At 38.6% G+C, this 17,176-nt stretch overlaps 2 protein-coding genes across 5 annotated transcripts; one reads left to right on the top strand and one right to left on the bottom strand.

The window, feature by feature from the left end:
- Positions 1–398: 398 nt before the first annotated feature.
- LOC141016391 (uncharacterized) lies at positions 399–8,278 on the bottom strand. Of its 4 annotated transcripts, none has more exons than XM_073490707.1 (12): positions 7,984–8,278; positions 6,697–6,830; positions 3,852–3,967; positions 2,884–2,964; positions 2,734–2,771; positions 2,502–2,635; positions 2,304–2,382; positions 2,091–2,210; positions 1,924–2,013; positions 1,706–1,789; positions 1,151–1,325; positions 399–1,034 (listed from the first exon to the last, which is right to left on the bottom strand). In XM_073490707.1, exons 1-12 carry the CDS (start codon positions 8,103–8,105, stop codon positions 846–848), a joined length of 1,362 nt encoding a protein of 453 aa, XP_073346808.1. In that variant the 5' UTR covers positions 8,106–8,278; the 3' UTR covers positions 399–845. The 4 variants fall into 4 exon arrangements, with proteins under 4 accessions (XP_073346808.1, XP_073346809.1, XP_073346812.1 ...); XM_073490708.1 differs by having other exon boundaries at positions 1,160–1,325; XM_073490711.1 differs by lacking the exons at positions 6,697–6,830; positions 7,984–8,278 and adding an exon at positions 4,199–4,860.
- Positions 8,279–10,279: 2,001 nt separating this feature from the next.
- rpe65a (retinoid isomerohydrolase RPE65 a) lies at positions 10,280–15,276 on the top strand. Its single transcript, XM_073491670.1, has 14 exons — positions 10,280–10,290; positions 10,591–10,673; positions 10,827–10,977; positions 11,400–11,507; positions 12,674–12,815; positions 12,942–13,089; positions 13,173–13,254; positions 13,358–13,490; positions 13,582–13,721; positions 13,816–13,945; positions 14,031–14,145; positions 14,737–14,831; positions 14,927–15,038; positions 15,131–15,276. The coding sequence occupies exons 1-14, from the start codon at positions 10,280–10,282 to the stop codon at positions 15,274–15,276; spliced, it is 1,596 nt and encodes a 531-aa protein (XP_073347771.1).
- Positions 15,277–17,176: the final 1,900 nt, after the last annotated feature.

The raw sequence follows: 17,176 nt of genomic DNA, 5'->3' as shown, positions 1-17,176 counted from the left end.
CGTCTTGTTAAAATATACATCAGCCTTTCTCAGTTGTTTCATGTTAAATGTATTATTGGGATTTTTTAAGTATACTCAGCATGATTGAGGACGTTTATTGAACTGAGCTTCCCTTCATCTAGTTTAGATATTTATGAGAATGCTACGTCATTTTTCATTTTCTTTGAAATGTTTTTTTGGACTTTGAAACTTCACCTGACTTTCCATCGTCATGGGGTGAATAGATAATGACTGTTTTCATTTTTGAGTGATCTTATCTTTAAAGAGTTTTCAATGGATTTTCCAGAAAACGTCAATATATCACAATATAAAATGTAATTTACTGTGGAGGATTTTATCCATATGACAATCCCTTACCTGAGGTAATAAAACAAAAATCAAATAATAACTTCAAAGACTTTGTCCTCCAAATAGGCTTTATTATAAAAGAAATCCTTGATAAAACAACACTTTCAGATAACAAGAAGCAAAACTGTTTTGAGAATGTGGGAAAGAGGCCTGAGCAACACACCACAACAATAAACAATAATGTAAAGATTCGATAAGCGAAGAAGTGACAACACCTGACAACACAAGCTCAAGAAAAGCAAAGTCTACTTCCAGTTTTAACCGATTACGTTAGTCAGGGCAAAAAGCATTTGGGTATTTTAAAGCAACATGACGGTGTCTTTGGGCAAACATGACAATTCTGCATTTGCAAAAAAGAGTAGACGACTCTTCAGTACGAAAAATCAATACATTTCACGCTCAATTCACATTTTAGATTTACCGCAGTGGGCAAAAAAAGTCGTAACATGTTCACAACAAAACAAAGGGATAATGTTGGACAAATCAGGACGGGCCGCTTAATCGCTGACGTCCATGTCCTCTTCATGGTGATCGTCAGCTCCGTTAACTTTAGCCTTCACAAGCCGCGCTGTACCGTTGCCTTCTACTGACTGAGGAGACAGAGCAGAGTCGTCAGAATCCTTCCTGTCCTCACGCTCCTTCTCACTGTCGTAGCCTTGTTCTTCTTCATCATAATCCCTGGTGATCTGTGAAACGAAACCACTGGATGAGATATTTAAAAGTATGAACACCTCCCCAAGTCTGTCTACATCAGAACAACAAAGCTCAGTGTGTACGAATGAAGCCTGAGTGTCAAACGTACTTTACCAACCTTGACATCTCCCTTCTCTCCATCTGATTTCCTCTCCCGCTCTCTTTCTTTGTCTTTGTCTTTGCTTTTCTTTTTCTTGCTAGCAGAACGTACAGGTTCCTCGCGACTGCGATCTTTATCACTGTTGCGCTCCCTTTCCTTATCCCTTTTCTTTTCCTTCTTGTGTCTGTAGAAGGAGGAGAGGAAAAGGTGAGACAGGGGTGTCAAAGAATGCCCTGGATGTACCCACACAAAGGATGTTTAGTGATTTGGACCAAAGAAAAGACGTCAAGAGTTGCCTTTAAGTTCTGGTACGGTCTGTTTTTACACTAGTGGTGGAATGTAACTAAGTACATTTACAAAAGTACTGTACTTAACTACAAATCTTGTGTTCGTCTGTGAGGTACTGAACCAAACAGGCAAACACACCAGAGTTTGTTTCAACCAAACAGGACAGGTGTGGAAGCAGCCTTAATCATCGTTTTAAAAAAACACATCATTACCACAAACTTACAATAAGCATGCAGTTTTTGGTATTATACAAATAATAAGCATCAATACACCAACCTTCTAGGAGACGGAGACCTGGAGATTCTCCTTTTAGGAGAAATTTTAGGGGATCGGCTGCCGCTTCGACTTCTCCTGCGTCTCCTGTGTAGCAGACCGGGACAAAAAGCTGAGAATGTTATTCTGCAACTTCGAAACTGAGAGAATTAGGTGGCTGCAGTAGAAAAGTTTGTATATATTTTTAAATTACATTCTGCCTTAGCTCATAAAAATCTCACCTGCTTGCACTGCGTGACCTCCTGGCTGTGCTGTAGCTTTTCGGTGGTGTTTTGGATCTTCTCCTCCCTGAATCATCCTTCTTTCTGTCTCTGTAGATGGATTTGATGTAAGATCAGTTACATCTTTAGCTATGATTGCCATAAAGAAGTCCGAACAGTTAACCCACCTGGATCTGCTTGGAGATCGCCTGCCTCGGTCTCTGGAGTGGGTGCGTTTTCTGCGTGGGCTTTTGGAGCGCCTCCTGTTTCTGGAGTTTGACCGTCGTCGGGATCTGCTCCTAGATCGCCTGCAATCAGATAATTTGCCGATTTCTCTTTATTCTCAAAATACAAAAAGCCTCTCTATCTCAACTCTTCAGATAATGTACATTAGTCATCACCTGTGTCTTGAACGTGATCTTGACCTCCTCCTTCTGGACCTGGACCGGGATCGAGTGCGCTTCTTTTTGCTCTCCTTATCTGCAGGACAGAAAAAAACAGAAATTACTTAATAATGTCAAGGTACAATTTACAAAAACTTTAAAAAAGACATAAATTAGGAAGGTAAGAATTATGACTGCAGCTTTTTGTGCACTCACTTCCAGGTTCAATGGCAGCAGAAATGAGCGACTGGGCCTCTCTGACTCTCTTCATGGCCTCTTCAATTTCTTTATTAGATGCATCTGCCTTCAGGCTTGCACTCAGGTTTAAGCCTGCAGCCAAAGGATTCAGTCTACACAAAGGGATCTTAGTTAGTTGACTCATCATCACTAAAAACACACCAACACATCTATTGTCAGACCACAAAGGAATTTCTTAATAAAGACTTACTTTGGATCTGTCATGAACTTTAACAGCTGATCAGCAGCCTGTAAAATCAGAGGACAGAAGGGTAAAGGTTTGTCAAATACATTGCGTGTCTAACTTAACGAGTTTATGGAAAAGACTCAATAATCACGGTCATTCAAGAAAACCTCCCACCTGGGGATTCATATTGGGTCCCGGGAATCCAAATGCAGCCATTGCGTCCATGTTCGGAGCACCAAAAGGGTTCCCTCCCATCTGAGGTAAAAAAAAAGACATACAAGCCTGTAAAGGCACTTTTATTATGATAGCCTACTGTTGAGGTCTTGACATCTTACAAGTGCTCACATGCTCATAATGGTGTTAATATGATTTCCCCATTTTGACAGATGAGGCCATGCATTCAGTTCTGAATCATCATCTCAATAACACAAAAGCCACAAATTAGAACGTAATGTAATTTCAGTGATAACTGAGCAGATCCTAACCCCATCTCCTGATGAATGTCATATGATTTGATCGAAAGTTCCTGAACTATCAAATACTGCTGCACAATGCATTGTAATGCGAAGTAATTCACTTACTTAACTTGACATTACCTCAAACACATCACACTACAACTTTTTAGCTGCTTGATACAAAAGGAAAACTCAAACCGTTCTCATTTTCCATGACTAATCTATGAGAGAACTCTGTTTTATACCAGATAATTTAGTCTAGTTGGGTTATCAGATACATAGGGAGTTTGTTGGTTGCGAGAGAAATGCAAAGAAGCTCTGCACCGCGAACCTACTGCTTTGTTTGTTTGATAAAATATTGTCATATATAATCGCAGAGAAACAAATGTCAGTTTTTTCCAATATCGTGCAGCCGTACTATCAAATTGACTTTTAGGTGAGATTGTCTAGTCTACGGAGCATAATCTGATGTGACACGACATCCCTGCTTCTGCACGCCAACAGCAAATCCTCACAGTCAGAACAAAACCAGATCAGTTCACATCATCTGGAGCATGATTATCTGCTAAAATGCACAGCATACCCACTATCATAACTTAAAGTTCTACCAATTTTTGTAATCTCATGCACTTTAGTGTATTTTCCCATAGTCAACATTTGTACCAAACGATGAATTTGAAGTCTTACAGGTGGATTGGGGATGGGATTGGGCGTTGGAAGAAGTCCTCCTCCTGGCAGAATTCCTGCAACAGCGTTTGCTGGCGCCAACAGTGACAAAGCTTTAGCCTCATCTGGAATAGATCCTACAGGAAAATAAAATACAGGCATTAGGAGGGAGTTTCACAAACATCAACTACAGAGAAGACATGTTGGAAAAGACAAGAAAAAAAATGTCTTCACACTGCATTTTCAACAAAATGGTTACCTTACAGATCAGAGAAGAGGTCCCTTAATTCAACATAATCATTGCAGTGACATAACTATTGCTGGAATACATCACACTACTCCAATGAACACTGCCAAGAATATATCACCTGAACGTGTTTTTTAAGTCATGAACCAAACGTTAGCAAGCACAGCTGCTTCTCCAGTTGGGTGTGCCCTCAATTTTCATTTAGACGTTTACTGAAACAAGCGACTCACGTTGGCGGCTTCGCTACTAAAAGCACACAGAGAAAAATCGAGATACACACAACAGAGAGAATTTTAGGGATTTGGCAAGAACACTACACAAGCTATCAGTGTTTACTTACCAAAAACACAAATGTCAGATATACTATTGACAATAGCAGAACTTAGGATGGGTAGCGTGCCGGCTGTACATCATTTTTCTAGTATCCTTACCTGCCACTGCATCAATTAACCAAACCTAGGCAGAGGATAGCTGGTTTGATTAATCTGCGCTACCACAGTCCAATTTAAAAAAATGGTATCATCTTTATTTGCAATGAGCCACTGATTTCATTTTAAAAATGGCCCCAATTAACAAATAAGCACCTCATAATCATGTCACAATAAATCCACCCCCAAAACAACTCTTTCACAAAAAGACATGACCTTGATACGGACACACAACAAAGACAACATTTAAATAAAAGTGCACACTGAAGAGAGAAATTGCTGCAGGAGACAAAACTGTTGGATGGTATTTTCAGCAGGGTCTGGTATACAGGACTGGCTGAGCCAGGAAAAAGAACTGTAAAACACAACAACAAAAGAAGAAGACCACTGTTAAAGAGAATAGATTTTACCAACATTGTCTCACGTCGGCAGCTGTAGTTTGACTTCTATATAAGATAACCAATCACTGACTAGTGTTGTCTTTAAGTCCCAAAATAAGCTGCTCACATTGGTTCAGTAAGTATGTCTGTCACACCCCGTTTGTAAAGCCTTTTGCCAACAGACCCAAATAACTGCACTTTAAGGCTGCACGATACGGTTAGAAAAATAAACCTTATTGCGATCATTTTGAAACAGATTATAAGAGCGATATGATTCACAATTAGTGGGAATGATCATTTTTGCATCACAATTGAAAAAACTATTTAAGTTTATTCATCATTAAAATGATGATAGGAAATGTGTAGATTTGTAGACCAGGGCATCTCTGCAGCAATACAATACTTCATTAAAAAGGCTGTTTTGTCACACATTTTACCTTTAGCAAAAAAAAAAAACCTGCAACTGCTGCCATTTGGATATTGCACTTGGCAATATTTTGCGATTTTGATAATATTTTGATTTGGTGCAGCCCTACTGCATTTCAAAGTTTTTTTTTCTCAAGGTTAACTTGCACATTATTACAGGATGAGGCTGGCTTGTTGGTTATTTTCAACAAATCCCATGAAAAGACCAAAACCAATAATAGCCCTTCTTTCTGCCTTCTATACCATATCTGTGACTATTTTATAAATCATTTTGTTTTAATAAGAAGGCTACGTGATTGCTAAAACAAATGGGAACTGAAGATTTAAATATTGCATTTGGTGGGGAACATTTTCAGTGGCGGATTAATACACATTTAGAGTGCTAGCGACTATAAGCAACCACAGGATGGTGCCTGTGGCATCAGAATGAATAAGCATGTCAACCAGCACAAAGGTGTCGCTCACTGATGGGCTTTTAATAGTTTTCTGGACAACAATGCTCTTTTGGTCTTTGCAAGATTTTTGCTGACATCAAAAATTTTAAAATATTGCCAGCCTCATTCGTTAAGGCCATAAAACAAATGGCTAAGCAGCGTTCAAAACAATGCAAAATGAGCACTGCTTCAGGGTAAAGATGAAGATAAATTAGACAGGAGGAAAGAGAAAGAGGAGGCAGAGAAAGAGAGAGAATAGAGGACACAAAAAGAGTGGGGTGGGACTTGAATGCTTGCTGGCCTTTGCAAATGTCTATAATCCCCTGTTGGCAGGCAGAGGACCACTTTCAGCCATCAACGAGGGCCTTCTTCACTACAAAAATCACACACACACACATACACACACAAATAACAAATAGAGAGAAGTTTAACAGAGGAAAGTCCAATATGGGGGAGAAAATAAAATGCACATGGTTAAGAGTTCAAACAACTTCACTTCTGAATTTTGAGGTGTCTGTGGCGGCCGCAGCTTGAGAGTGTTCAACTCCAAGTCTGCAAAGCAGATTTTGGTATACTGCCATTTCAATATACAGACGTTATTGTTTCAGGCAGACATAAACAGCTTCATATGTACTTTCCCATCAAAATAAAATCCAGTTGTTTTTTTAAATGAAAAATCATTGTGTTGGTTTGGGACTTGTTACACAGTATACCAAAAATCTGGCAGGTCTGCTTTTAACTCTTCTTACATACAATGGGAGGGAATGGTATTACCAGTATGATTCAAATTATCAAAAAAGTTCATATAAACAGACCAAGGTGAGTGGATTTGTGCAGTTCACGGATGGAATGGATGAAATCCTTCTTACTCTTTTACATTTTCACTATTCAAGGAGCATGCCATTCGATCAACATGGACCACTCATACAAGGAAATATCAAAGAGACAAACCTTCAGCAAACGGGACCACTATCAGCGCTCTGTCCACAAACACGGTGTTAGTCAGATGTTGAGACACTCCAACAGACTCTGGCTCCTGGAACTTCACAAAGCACACCCGTGATGTCACCGGCATCGGAGAATCACTGTGGAGGAAGTAAAAGAAATGCATTAATATTGCACAAAATGGCAATCAATCACATTACAACCCTTTGTTTTATCACGTCTTTTGATAACGTAACGCGCTGTGGATTTGGCACATTAACAAATAAATATGAAAATGCATTCAGTCCATCCATTAAATCCGGATATCTACACACAATACTGCCATAAAAACAAATGTGAACCACGCAGAGTTTGAGTCCCATCACTACAACTTCCCTGCTCTGTTGGTTAACAAGTTCAAATTAAAGTAATGATGTAGTAAGTTCAAAAGCTGGTTAGTTGATCAATTGATTAGTCAGATAACAGAGATTTAATCAAGACAGTTAGCAAGCAAAATTCCAAACATTCCCAAGAAAGAAACGTGATAATTTGCTGCCATTTTCTACTTTTTTCTCTTTGGTTTTTAAACTTTGATTGGTCATACATTTTCAACTATTTGTAGATTAATCCAAACATTATCACAAGACAAATCAATAATGAAAATCGTTGTATATTATGCACAAAGATGTAATAATGATAGTAAGGGGAACATATGAGATTATAAATCAGACCTGTGACATTGAGCTGCGAACATTATGATCTTAGGAAATAATAAATCAAATGAGCATTTGTATGTGATTCATTCCTTATTTTTATCATAACAGCAATAACACTTATTTTTCTCCAAGATACTCATCGACACGGATATAAAAGGAAAACAACACGCTGAAAAACACAATTGTATACTTGAAGTAGATTAACAAACTCAGCTTGAAACTGAAAAAAAGGTGTATGATTTCACTATTGCACAAACAAAAATACCACAGGAGTTAAAGTCACAGCCCAAATTAATTTAAAATCTATATTTGCTGTCAGATTTTCGCTATAATTATTAAGCTGCTGTTTTAACTAAACGTTCACCATTAGCCACAATTTAAAGAAACGTTTGTGTACTCGTGTTAGACATGATCAACAGTGTTAGCCAGGTTAGGAGTATTAAATTACTGCTAGCTACAACTCTGGTTAGCACGTCGGGCCTCATTGTTTGTTACGTCTCCTTTTTAACGAATGTTTGGAAAAAACTACACGAATAATATGTGACTGCATTGACATTAAAGTTAACGAGCAACTGAATCAACCAGCTAGTTAACTCACTCTGGTGGAAACAACTTCAGCTCCTCGATGGTTCCCAGAAACCCGAACAGTGTTCTCATCTGCTCCGATGTTGTGCTCGGAGACACATTCGTCACCTGGACCACCTTCGTTGTGTAATTCATTTTACCGACTAAAAACGTCTAAACAACAAAACAAACGTTAATAAGTAAACTTAAACTACAGTAACAGTTAACTACTGGCGGTTAAAGCCGCTTGTTTGAAGGTAATTAGCGGGCTAGCTGTTAGCGAGCGACTACATCAACACACTGTAAGGTTCCGCCGCCATATTGTAATTCCCGAGCGAAGTGCGCATGCGTGCAGTTAAATCTCTATTGCAGTGAAAATAACAGATTCATGAAAACGTCTCAGGATTTCAGGATTATTATTTGTTTTCACCTCTTTTACTCGATCGATGTTGTGTTAGTTTTGCTCACCAGCTTGTCAGACACTGATATTATGTAGGTCAACTTTTGAACTTCAGTCAATAACCAACAGAGGTCTCCCTCCGCTTTTATACATGATATAAACAAGGACAATAGGAAAGTAGAGCATGTATAACTTTGCCATAGGCCTACCTATAACATCACAGTCATGATGACATGGTGCTATATCTTGCATTTTATCCCCTACCATATATATTAATCAAAGTTCCATTTTTGCATTGAAAGTAGTTCAACTAAAGGAAGTTTTTCTGCAGCTTTCGATCCATGTGCTGACCTGATCAAACACATCCAGAATCTAAAACTGTCAAAGATAAATCTGCCTTACAACTAGTTTGCTCCTATTTGCTAATTGGCTTTTTGCTGGAGCTCTCAATCACAAAGCAGTTTTCATCAGAGGATGGTGTTCGTTAAGTTTTCATAAGATGGATCTATAAACCTGCAGTTGTCATGATCTCCATAAGTTGGTAGAAGATCCATGACAACTGAGCAGCCTCTATCCATTCTTGAGGACCATGTGATGTGGTTGAAAGCCTCAGAATAAGATGATAAGTGGACTTGGAGTTTGGATTGTAATAAACATTGTCTTTCAAATTATTTGCAGTACATGTGAATGTAAAATTCATTAGAGAAATCCTCCCTGACTAAAAAAGTATTGAATCTCTGACCCATCATTTCATGATTAATAGATCATAAGATCATTTCTCTGATGCTCCCTAACTGGGTTTTTTTGCGTGGTTTGTATTATTATTGTCTTCTTTATGTATTGACTGTTTTTATTTGCTTTTTTAGTGTCCTTGGGTGACTTGAAAGGCACTTATAAATAAAACATATTATTATTATTATTATTATTATTATTATTATTATTATCATTATTATTATTATTATTAGAAAGATTTTGCATATTGCTGGTTAAAGTCAGTCCACGTGTTGGCTGGAGGAGCCAAGTCACAACACTGCCTCTGACAAAACTGCCTCTGGCGAAACTTTCTCTGTACTAATGGTGTTTTTTCCCAGGAGGAACAATGCAGCGTTTGTCTTCAGGCTACGTCGAGCATAATCCCCACACACCTAGATTATAGCTGCACCGAGACAAGCAAGTTAAGGCATTTTGTGCTCTGACCAAAGAACCACTGGCCACATTTCGTCCAATTAGAACAGTGTGTAACCATCACATTGTTCAAGATTGCCTAATAATAGCAGTGGAAGTTCATTGTTATTGTTGTTTTATAATGGATCCTTTCTATTTCTGTATTCTTTAATCTAAAATAAAGTGGTGTTATTGCACTAATATTATAAGAGGTTTGGGGGTTTTTTTGTCCCAGTTTAGTCCTTATCACAATCTATTTTTTTTCTCTTAAAACCTAAAAGTGTGTCAGTTTGTACTGGCTAGTAATGTAGATTGCATATGTTCTGAATTAAAGTACAGTAAATTTTGAAAAACGCATTCCCTTTCTTTTGTTTTGTTGCCCTACATCCATACTCTGAAATATACTGCACTTAGTATGACTCAGCTTAACTCCTCAAACACAAAATCAGAACAATTGGGGGGAAAAAAATCACATGCACTATTGCAACACATTTGCCAATTCTGCGCAATAAATATTCTCTGCAATAAATCCGGTTTCAGTGGGGGTCCCACTGAGTCATCCAGCAGAGGATATTGGCACAATGGGATTCTTGTTCATGGTGTGACATGATTGGTCAGGAGAAAGGTTTACAGGGCACATTGCAGCGGCAGACTAAACGAATAAATATCCCCAAATCCACTGGGAGATCAGAGACTTCCACTTCAGAAGTGACCAGAAGGTTTTCTCAAGAGTTTGCTTTGTTTGCTGCCACAACGAGAAGGAAACATGGTCAGCCGGTGAGTTTCTGATCAATCAAAACTATTCAAAATGATTTTTTTTATCTCATGTTGATTATAGTGAGGTGCAAGTGGGCACAGCATATTTGAAAACTAAACACAGTGATTTAAATGGTCAGTGTGTCTGCAGCTGACTGAGCTCCAGACGGATTTAAAAATTCAAGCTGAACTGCATGACCAGTCAGAAATTCAGCTTTTAGTGACTTCATCTAAAAGACACGTACATTTATCTCGCTAGAAATTTAATTAAGTTTAATGTACTTTGCAATGTTGGTGAATGTCGTCACTTTTCGATAACAGATTTGAACACCCAGCTGGTGGATACAAGAAGATTTTTGAGACATGTGAGGAACTGGCTGAGCCTCTTCCAGCAACAGTCACAGGTTTGTTTGCATATTTCAGACAGAAATAGACTGCAGGCAAATAAGTCTGTGACAGTCATATACCGCACTGATTGCAGAGAATACAGCACCAGCATTCAAACTAGGCCCTGAATGCCTTTTTTACAAAACAATCTCTGATTTGGTGTTTTACAGGTAGGATTCCTTCATTTCTGAAGGGAAGTCTTCTCCGTTTGGGTCCTGGACTTTTTGAGGTTGGAGATGAACCTTTCTACCATCTCTTTGATGGCCAGGCCCTCATGCACAAATTTGACTTCAAGAATGGCCAGGTCACCTACTTCCGAAAGTAAGACCTTAAAGACAAAACAAGTGTCTGTTTGCATCGTTTACATTAAAGCCATGTAACAGAATCACCCTACAGAGACTCAAAACTCAAAAATCTCCATTTTTTAATGTTATTGTTACATGGTAAATGCCGTGCAGACCTTTCTGATCAAGCTGCTCATACAACTGTTACCTGATATCCAATGTGACACAATGCAAGTTCTCTGCAAGTTGATCTTCTCATTGTAATGTTGATAATGGTAATGGTAAAGCTGTATTCAGTTATTTGCCATTTTAACACCTATATTCAATAGATAGCCTGTAAGGATATGAAGGTTTTAAAGATATTGAATGATACATTTCTATTAAATACTTTTTTGTTTTTTTAAAATGTGTGTATGATGTTTTGTCATGAGATTCTTCTCCATTCTTTCCCTCATGCAGGTTTGTCAGAACAGATGCCTACGTGAGAGCCATCACAGAGAAGCGTGTGGTGATCACTGAGTTCGGAACGTTTGCGTACCCTGATCCCTGCAAAAACATTTTCTCCAGGTGGGTTTTTATGTAAACACACAGAATTGTCTCCAGCTTGTCCTCACTTTCATCTGGATGGTTTTAATTGTAAAGAAAAAGACACAAAAATGTACTTTAAAGTTGGAAAACTGATCCAACAAATGTATATTATGTTTTTTCCTGATGAATGTGCCACATCTCCAGACTCATCAACTCATGACATTATCATTACCCAGTCGTTACTATTATAGATCATATAATTAGAATCTTAGTACTCATGCATTAATATAAAAACAGGTTTAACTGTTGTAGTTGGTTGCGGTTCTAATTTTCTACCGCTTTGTGCCTGATACTGCCCTCATACTTGCTTTTCATAGCTTTTGTGTGTGAAAATCTTCAATTGTAAATCAACTGGTGCTTACAGTTGTCAAAAAATTGTAGTGAAGTAAAAAGTAGAATATTTCCCTCTGGAATCAAGTGGAGTAAAAAGTGGCATGAAGAGAAAAGACGCAAAGTATCTCAGATTTGTACTTAACTACGGAAGCCCTAAAGGGCCATGCATTCATACATTTTATTTCCTCCATTTTCAGATAACGAGTTAATTTCATTTGTTTTCTCGAGATCTCGAGTTATTATCTCGAAATAACAACTGCCGTTTTCCCGAGATAACGGGATAATTTTCTCGAGATCTCGAGATAACGACACTTTGTTTTCCCGAGATAACGATATAATTAATTCGAGATCTCGAGATAAGGACTGTGATATGATAGGCTCACTTAGATTGCGCCGCCGATATAGCTGAATCCTTGCTAACCGTCTTTTTAGATTACACACACTAATGTATATATTATCTGTAATAGCAAGGCATAATGCTATTACAGCCTGTGTCAGGCCTTGATTGAAAAGATATGTGACGCAGTGATCGATATGCTCCTGCTCCTCTGACATTGCTACACTGAATGATGTTTCCTGCAATGATTTAATATACTACACTATTGTTTTATCAAGATCTCAAATTAATTATATCGTTATCTTGGGAAAACGGCAGTTGTTATTTCGAGATAATAACTTGAGATTTCGAGAAAACAAATGAAATTAACTCGTTATCAAGGGAAAACGGAGGAAATAAAATGTTTGAATGCATGGCCCTTTAGGGCTTCCGTACTTAACATCATCTTTATGTGGAATCTTCATTTTGCTTGCAGGTTCTTCTCTTACTTTAAGGGTGTTGAGGTCACGGACAACTGCCTGGTGAACGTGTACCCAATTGGTGAGGACTATTATGCTGTGACAGAAACCAACTTCATCACTAAAGTGAACACTGAGACCTTGGAGACACTGAAGAAGGTACAACAGCACAAATATATCATAAAATGTGAGGAGTGAAAAACTGATATTAATGTTCTTCAACTTCATACTGTGCATCTCTTCATATTAAAGCCCAGTTAAAAAAAATCCTTGTTTTTACTCTAGGTTGACATGTGCAACTATGTCAACATTAACGGAGTGACAGCCCATCCTCATATTGAGAGAGATGGGACGGTGTATAACATCGGAAACTGCATGGGGAAAGGAGCGACGCTGGCCTACAACATTGTCAGGACTCCACCCACACAGAAAGGTTTGGATCACAGCTAACATTTTATAAAATGTGTTTTTTCTCAAGGTCAGTAAATATGACAACCTCTGCCTTTTTTTCCCTAGATAAGTCTGATCCCATTGAGAAGTCCAAGGTGGTGGTGCAGTTCCCCAGTGCTGAGAGGTTCAAGCCCTCCTATGTGCACAGGTGTGTGTAGACTCCAGCCCACAGGATTTTTGTCAGCGATCCGCTTGGTGTAATCAAATGTTGTCGCAGAAAGCTTTGACATTCTCTCCTTTCGTATTTCCAGCTTCGGCATGTCAGACAACTACTTTGTCTTTGTGGAGACCCCGGTGAAAATCAACCTGCTGAAGTTCTTGAGCGCTTGGAGCATCCGAGGCTCCAACTACATGGACTGCTTTGAGTCCAACGAGGCTCAAGGAGTAAGAACTAGAAGTAGAATTGTATTTTTAGTGATTTTAAGTTTTCTAACCCTGAAATCTCATGATATCTGTTCCAATGTTTGTTTTGCAGACCTTGTTTCACATCGCCAGGAAATACCCAGGAGAGTACATCGATCACAAGTTCAAAGGGGCTCCCATTGGCATGTTTCACCACATCAACACCTACGAGGACCAAGGCTTCATTGTTGTTGACCTCTGTGGATGGAAAGGGTAACTAAAGAACCAAATGTTGGACTTTTATTCCAACCATCCTGTTTCTCTTCTGTTTGATTGATTGAGACATTGTTTTTCATTATCTGTGCAGTTTTGAGTTTGTTTACAACTACCTGTGGTTGGCCAACCTGAGAGCCAACTGGGAAGAGGTGAAGAAAGCGGCCATGATGGCACCACAGCCGGAGGTCCGCAGATATGTTATTCCCCTGGACGTCCACAAGGTGAGTCTACTGTTTCACTCGCACAAATTGCCACCTACAGATGTAAAGTTTCACATTATTTACCCTCATCTCTGACTTGATGTAGGAGGAGCAGGGGAAGAACCTCGTCAGTCTGCCGTACACCACAGCCACAGCGGTGATGCACGCTGACGGGATGATCTGGCTGGAGCCAGAGGTGCTGTTCTCCGGGCCGCGCCAAGGTGCAAACACACCCAACAAACTTTGTTCACTCAGTGTGTCATGGAGGACACATTAATGTTTAGTACATTCTTGAAATAATTTTTTTTACAGGTCCGCAAACTTCATTGTAGGTAGGTGGTAATTACTAAGCAACATATTTTGAATTTATTAAATTACCTCCAAATTACCACAATAAATGACTCAAAAGTTTATTGACAATTACAATTTTTTTTGTTTTTAACCTTTTACATTCTCACCGATTTCTATAATTTCAGCAGATCAACCCGACATTGGAACAATTTTCCTAAATGCCTTTTTTTTTATAGTTAGCCACCATAAATCGCTAATTAGTGACAAATACAGTGGCCTGCTAAGGGGAAGTTAGATATAAACTAGTTGGAAGTTTCCTGGAAATGTTATTAAAGAAATGACCAGCTATTTATTAACTTCTTATTAGAAAATAGAATATTATTAATGAATAGCACTGGGGTAATTTCAAGAAATTTCAAATGTTACATTGTAACTACCACCTACTTATCATGAAATCTGTAGACCTGTAAGTGTTACCGAAATATTTTCATTATGTAATCATTTTCATGTTGTTTTTGTAGCCTTTGAGTTCCCTCAGATCAACTATGAAAGGTACGCAGGGAAGAACTACACATACGCCTATGGCCTGGGTCTCAACCATTTCATTCCAGACAGGGTAAATAAAAAATAAATACCTTCAATTATAAACATAACAGAATGTGTAAAAACGTGCTTTTCCGTTAACTTATTTTGTTCTTTATTCCTGTGTAGATCTGCAAGTTGAATGTGAAGACCAAGGAGACCTGGGTATGGCAAGAACCAGACTCCTACCCCTCAGAGCCCCTGTTTGTTCAGACTCCTGATGGAGTGGATGAGGATGACGGTATGTCAACAGCAATGTAAACATAATGTAATCGAATCGGACAACTACTATGATAAGAATGGTTTTATGATAATGTAATGCTGTCCCCTCAGGTGTGCTGCTGACCATTGTGGTGGCTCCCGGCTCCCAGAGACCAGGATACCTCCTCATCCTCAACGCCAAGGACCTGTCTGAGATCGCCCGGGCAGAAGTGGAGTGCAGCATGCCCGTCACCTTTCACGGGATGTACAAACCATAATAGTGCTTTTCTCAACTGCCACTCAGTATTAAAACAGGATAAATAATGACTAATGTATCATCATCTCAAGGAAAATAAAGCTTTATCAGACAAAATGGTTTAATGTTCTCACAAATCAAATCGCCTCTTTGAGCCTAGTTGCCATGTCCTGACCCTGAATTATCAGCGCTGGTATAATGAGAAAAAACATGGATTTGATCACATATGTAATGGTTGAAAAAATAAATTTGACAAAATCATAACATGTGGCTGTTTTGTATTCTTCTGCTATGTGATATGTTCATGAGCTATGTACGAGGAAGCATAGTGTTCAATCCCGGTGAGACTGCATATTTAAGGCTATAAACACTTTTGAAAATGTCACTGAATTCACTCTTTGCATAAGGCCACAAGATGTTAAAATGAGGTACATTTGTAATGCTTGGTGTTTTCTTATAACAAACAGGCCTGTCTCTTGATATATTGTAGATCGTTGAACACTACAAATAATCCCTCAGCCTAAATTCTTCAGGTGTTTGAACAGATTTATAATGTTGCCACACAAAATTCTTATTATAGCTGCATTTGAACGAGTGACCTTTCCAAGTCGGTCCCTATTGTGTTGCTCAACGCTGTCTGAATGTGATTAAAAAGGCAAAAGCTGCAGGTCTTGCAGAACGGCAAAGCTGATTAACTGTGTCACAACTTAATCTGAAGAAACAAAGAAAGAAAAAAGATGGAGAGAAAGAAAGAACGTAAGAATGAAAGAAATAAAAAGAAAAAAGAAAGAAAGAAAGAAAGAAAGAAAGAAAGAAAGAAAGAAAGAAAGAAAGAAAGAAAGAAAGAAAGAAAGAAAGAAAGGGTATGTCTTTAAGTGGATGTGTGACCCCTGTATGTAAAGTCATGATGAGCCTGCATACACCCGGTCATTCTATGCAAGATTCATAAACAACCCAGATTCCAAAAAAGTTGGAACGCTATGTAACGATAAATTAAAACAGCATGCAATCCTTTTCAACCCATATTCAGTTGAAGACATTACAAAGACAGTATATTCAATGTTCAAACGGATAAACTTTATTATTTCTTTGTAAATATATACTCATTACATCCATCAAGGAGGTAATGCTTCCACCCGTGTCCGTTTGTTGGTCTGTCAGCAGGATTACTCAAAAACTACTGCAAAGATTTCACTGCAACGTGGGTGGAGGATGGGTCTCGGCCCAAAATAGACCCCATTAAATTTTGATGCAGATCTGGTTAAAGGGATAGATCCAGGAATTCTTTTCTAATTTTCCTTAAAAGTGAAAATTGACAGCTTTTCAAATTACCCCCTCCGAGCGTTTCCGGAGTGCAACCGGGGAAAACAATGCCTCTTCCTGTTTGGTTTGCGCAATGGCAGACTTGCTTCCTTTGTACCGTAATGTGGCCTTCACTTTTGCAGGAAAAATCAAGCCCGGTGGGCAGGCCAAATAACATAGCTAAAGCGAGGCTCATAAGGAACTAATCTATATGCAGATGGTGTCATTTTTCTATAGCCATTACACTGTGCAATCAGAATTTACTTCAGAATGATAAGTGACAGCAAAAAAGTTGTCTATTTCTGACATTGTTGATAATTCCTCTGGGAATAATGTTTCGATCTTGTTTAAAATCATGCGTATTTAGGTGTCTGGTCTCTTTGAGTGAGTACAATTTGAGTGCCATTCTAGTTTTGGATTTGATGCCTGCAACTACAAAATTAAAACGAACCACAGCGTCCCAACTCTGTTTGGAATCGGGATTGCACATAGACAAGACATGTATTGTTTGAATGTTGTGTGGAAAGGTACACACAGCGTTTTACCTTCTGTAACCTTCAAATTTTTAATTACAATTCCACTGTGATGTTTGCGCGTCACATATAAACAGTCGATTTGAC

Source organism: Pagrus major, chromosome 21 (genome assembly GCF_040436345.1).
Source record: "Pagrus major chromosome 21, Pma_NU_1.0".
In the NCBI taxonomy this organism is placed as follows: domain Eukaryota; kingdom Metazoa; phylum Chordata; class Actinopteri; order Spariformes; family Sparidae; genus Pagrus; species Pagrus major.
This window is presented reverse-complemented; position numbering and strand designations above follow the sequence as displayed.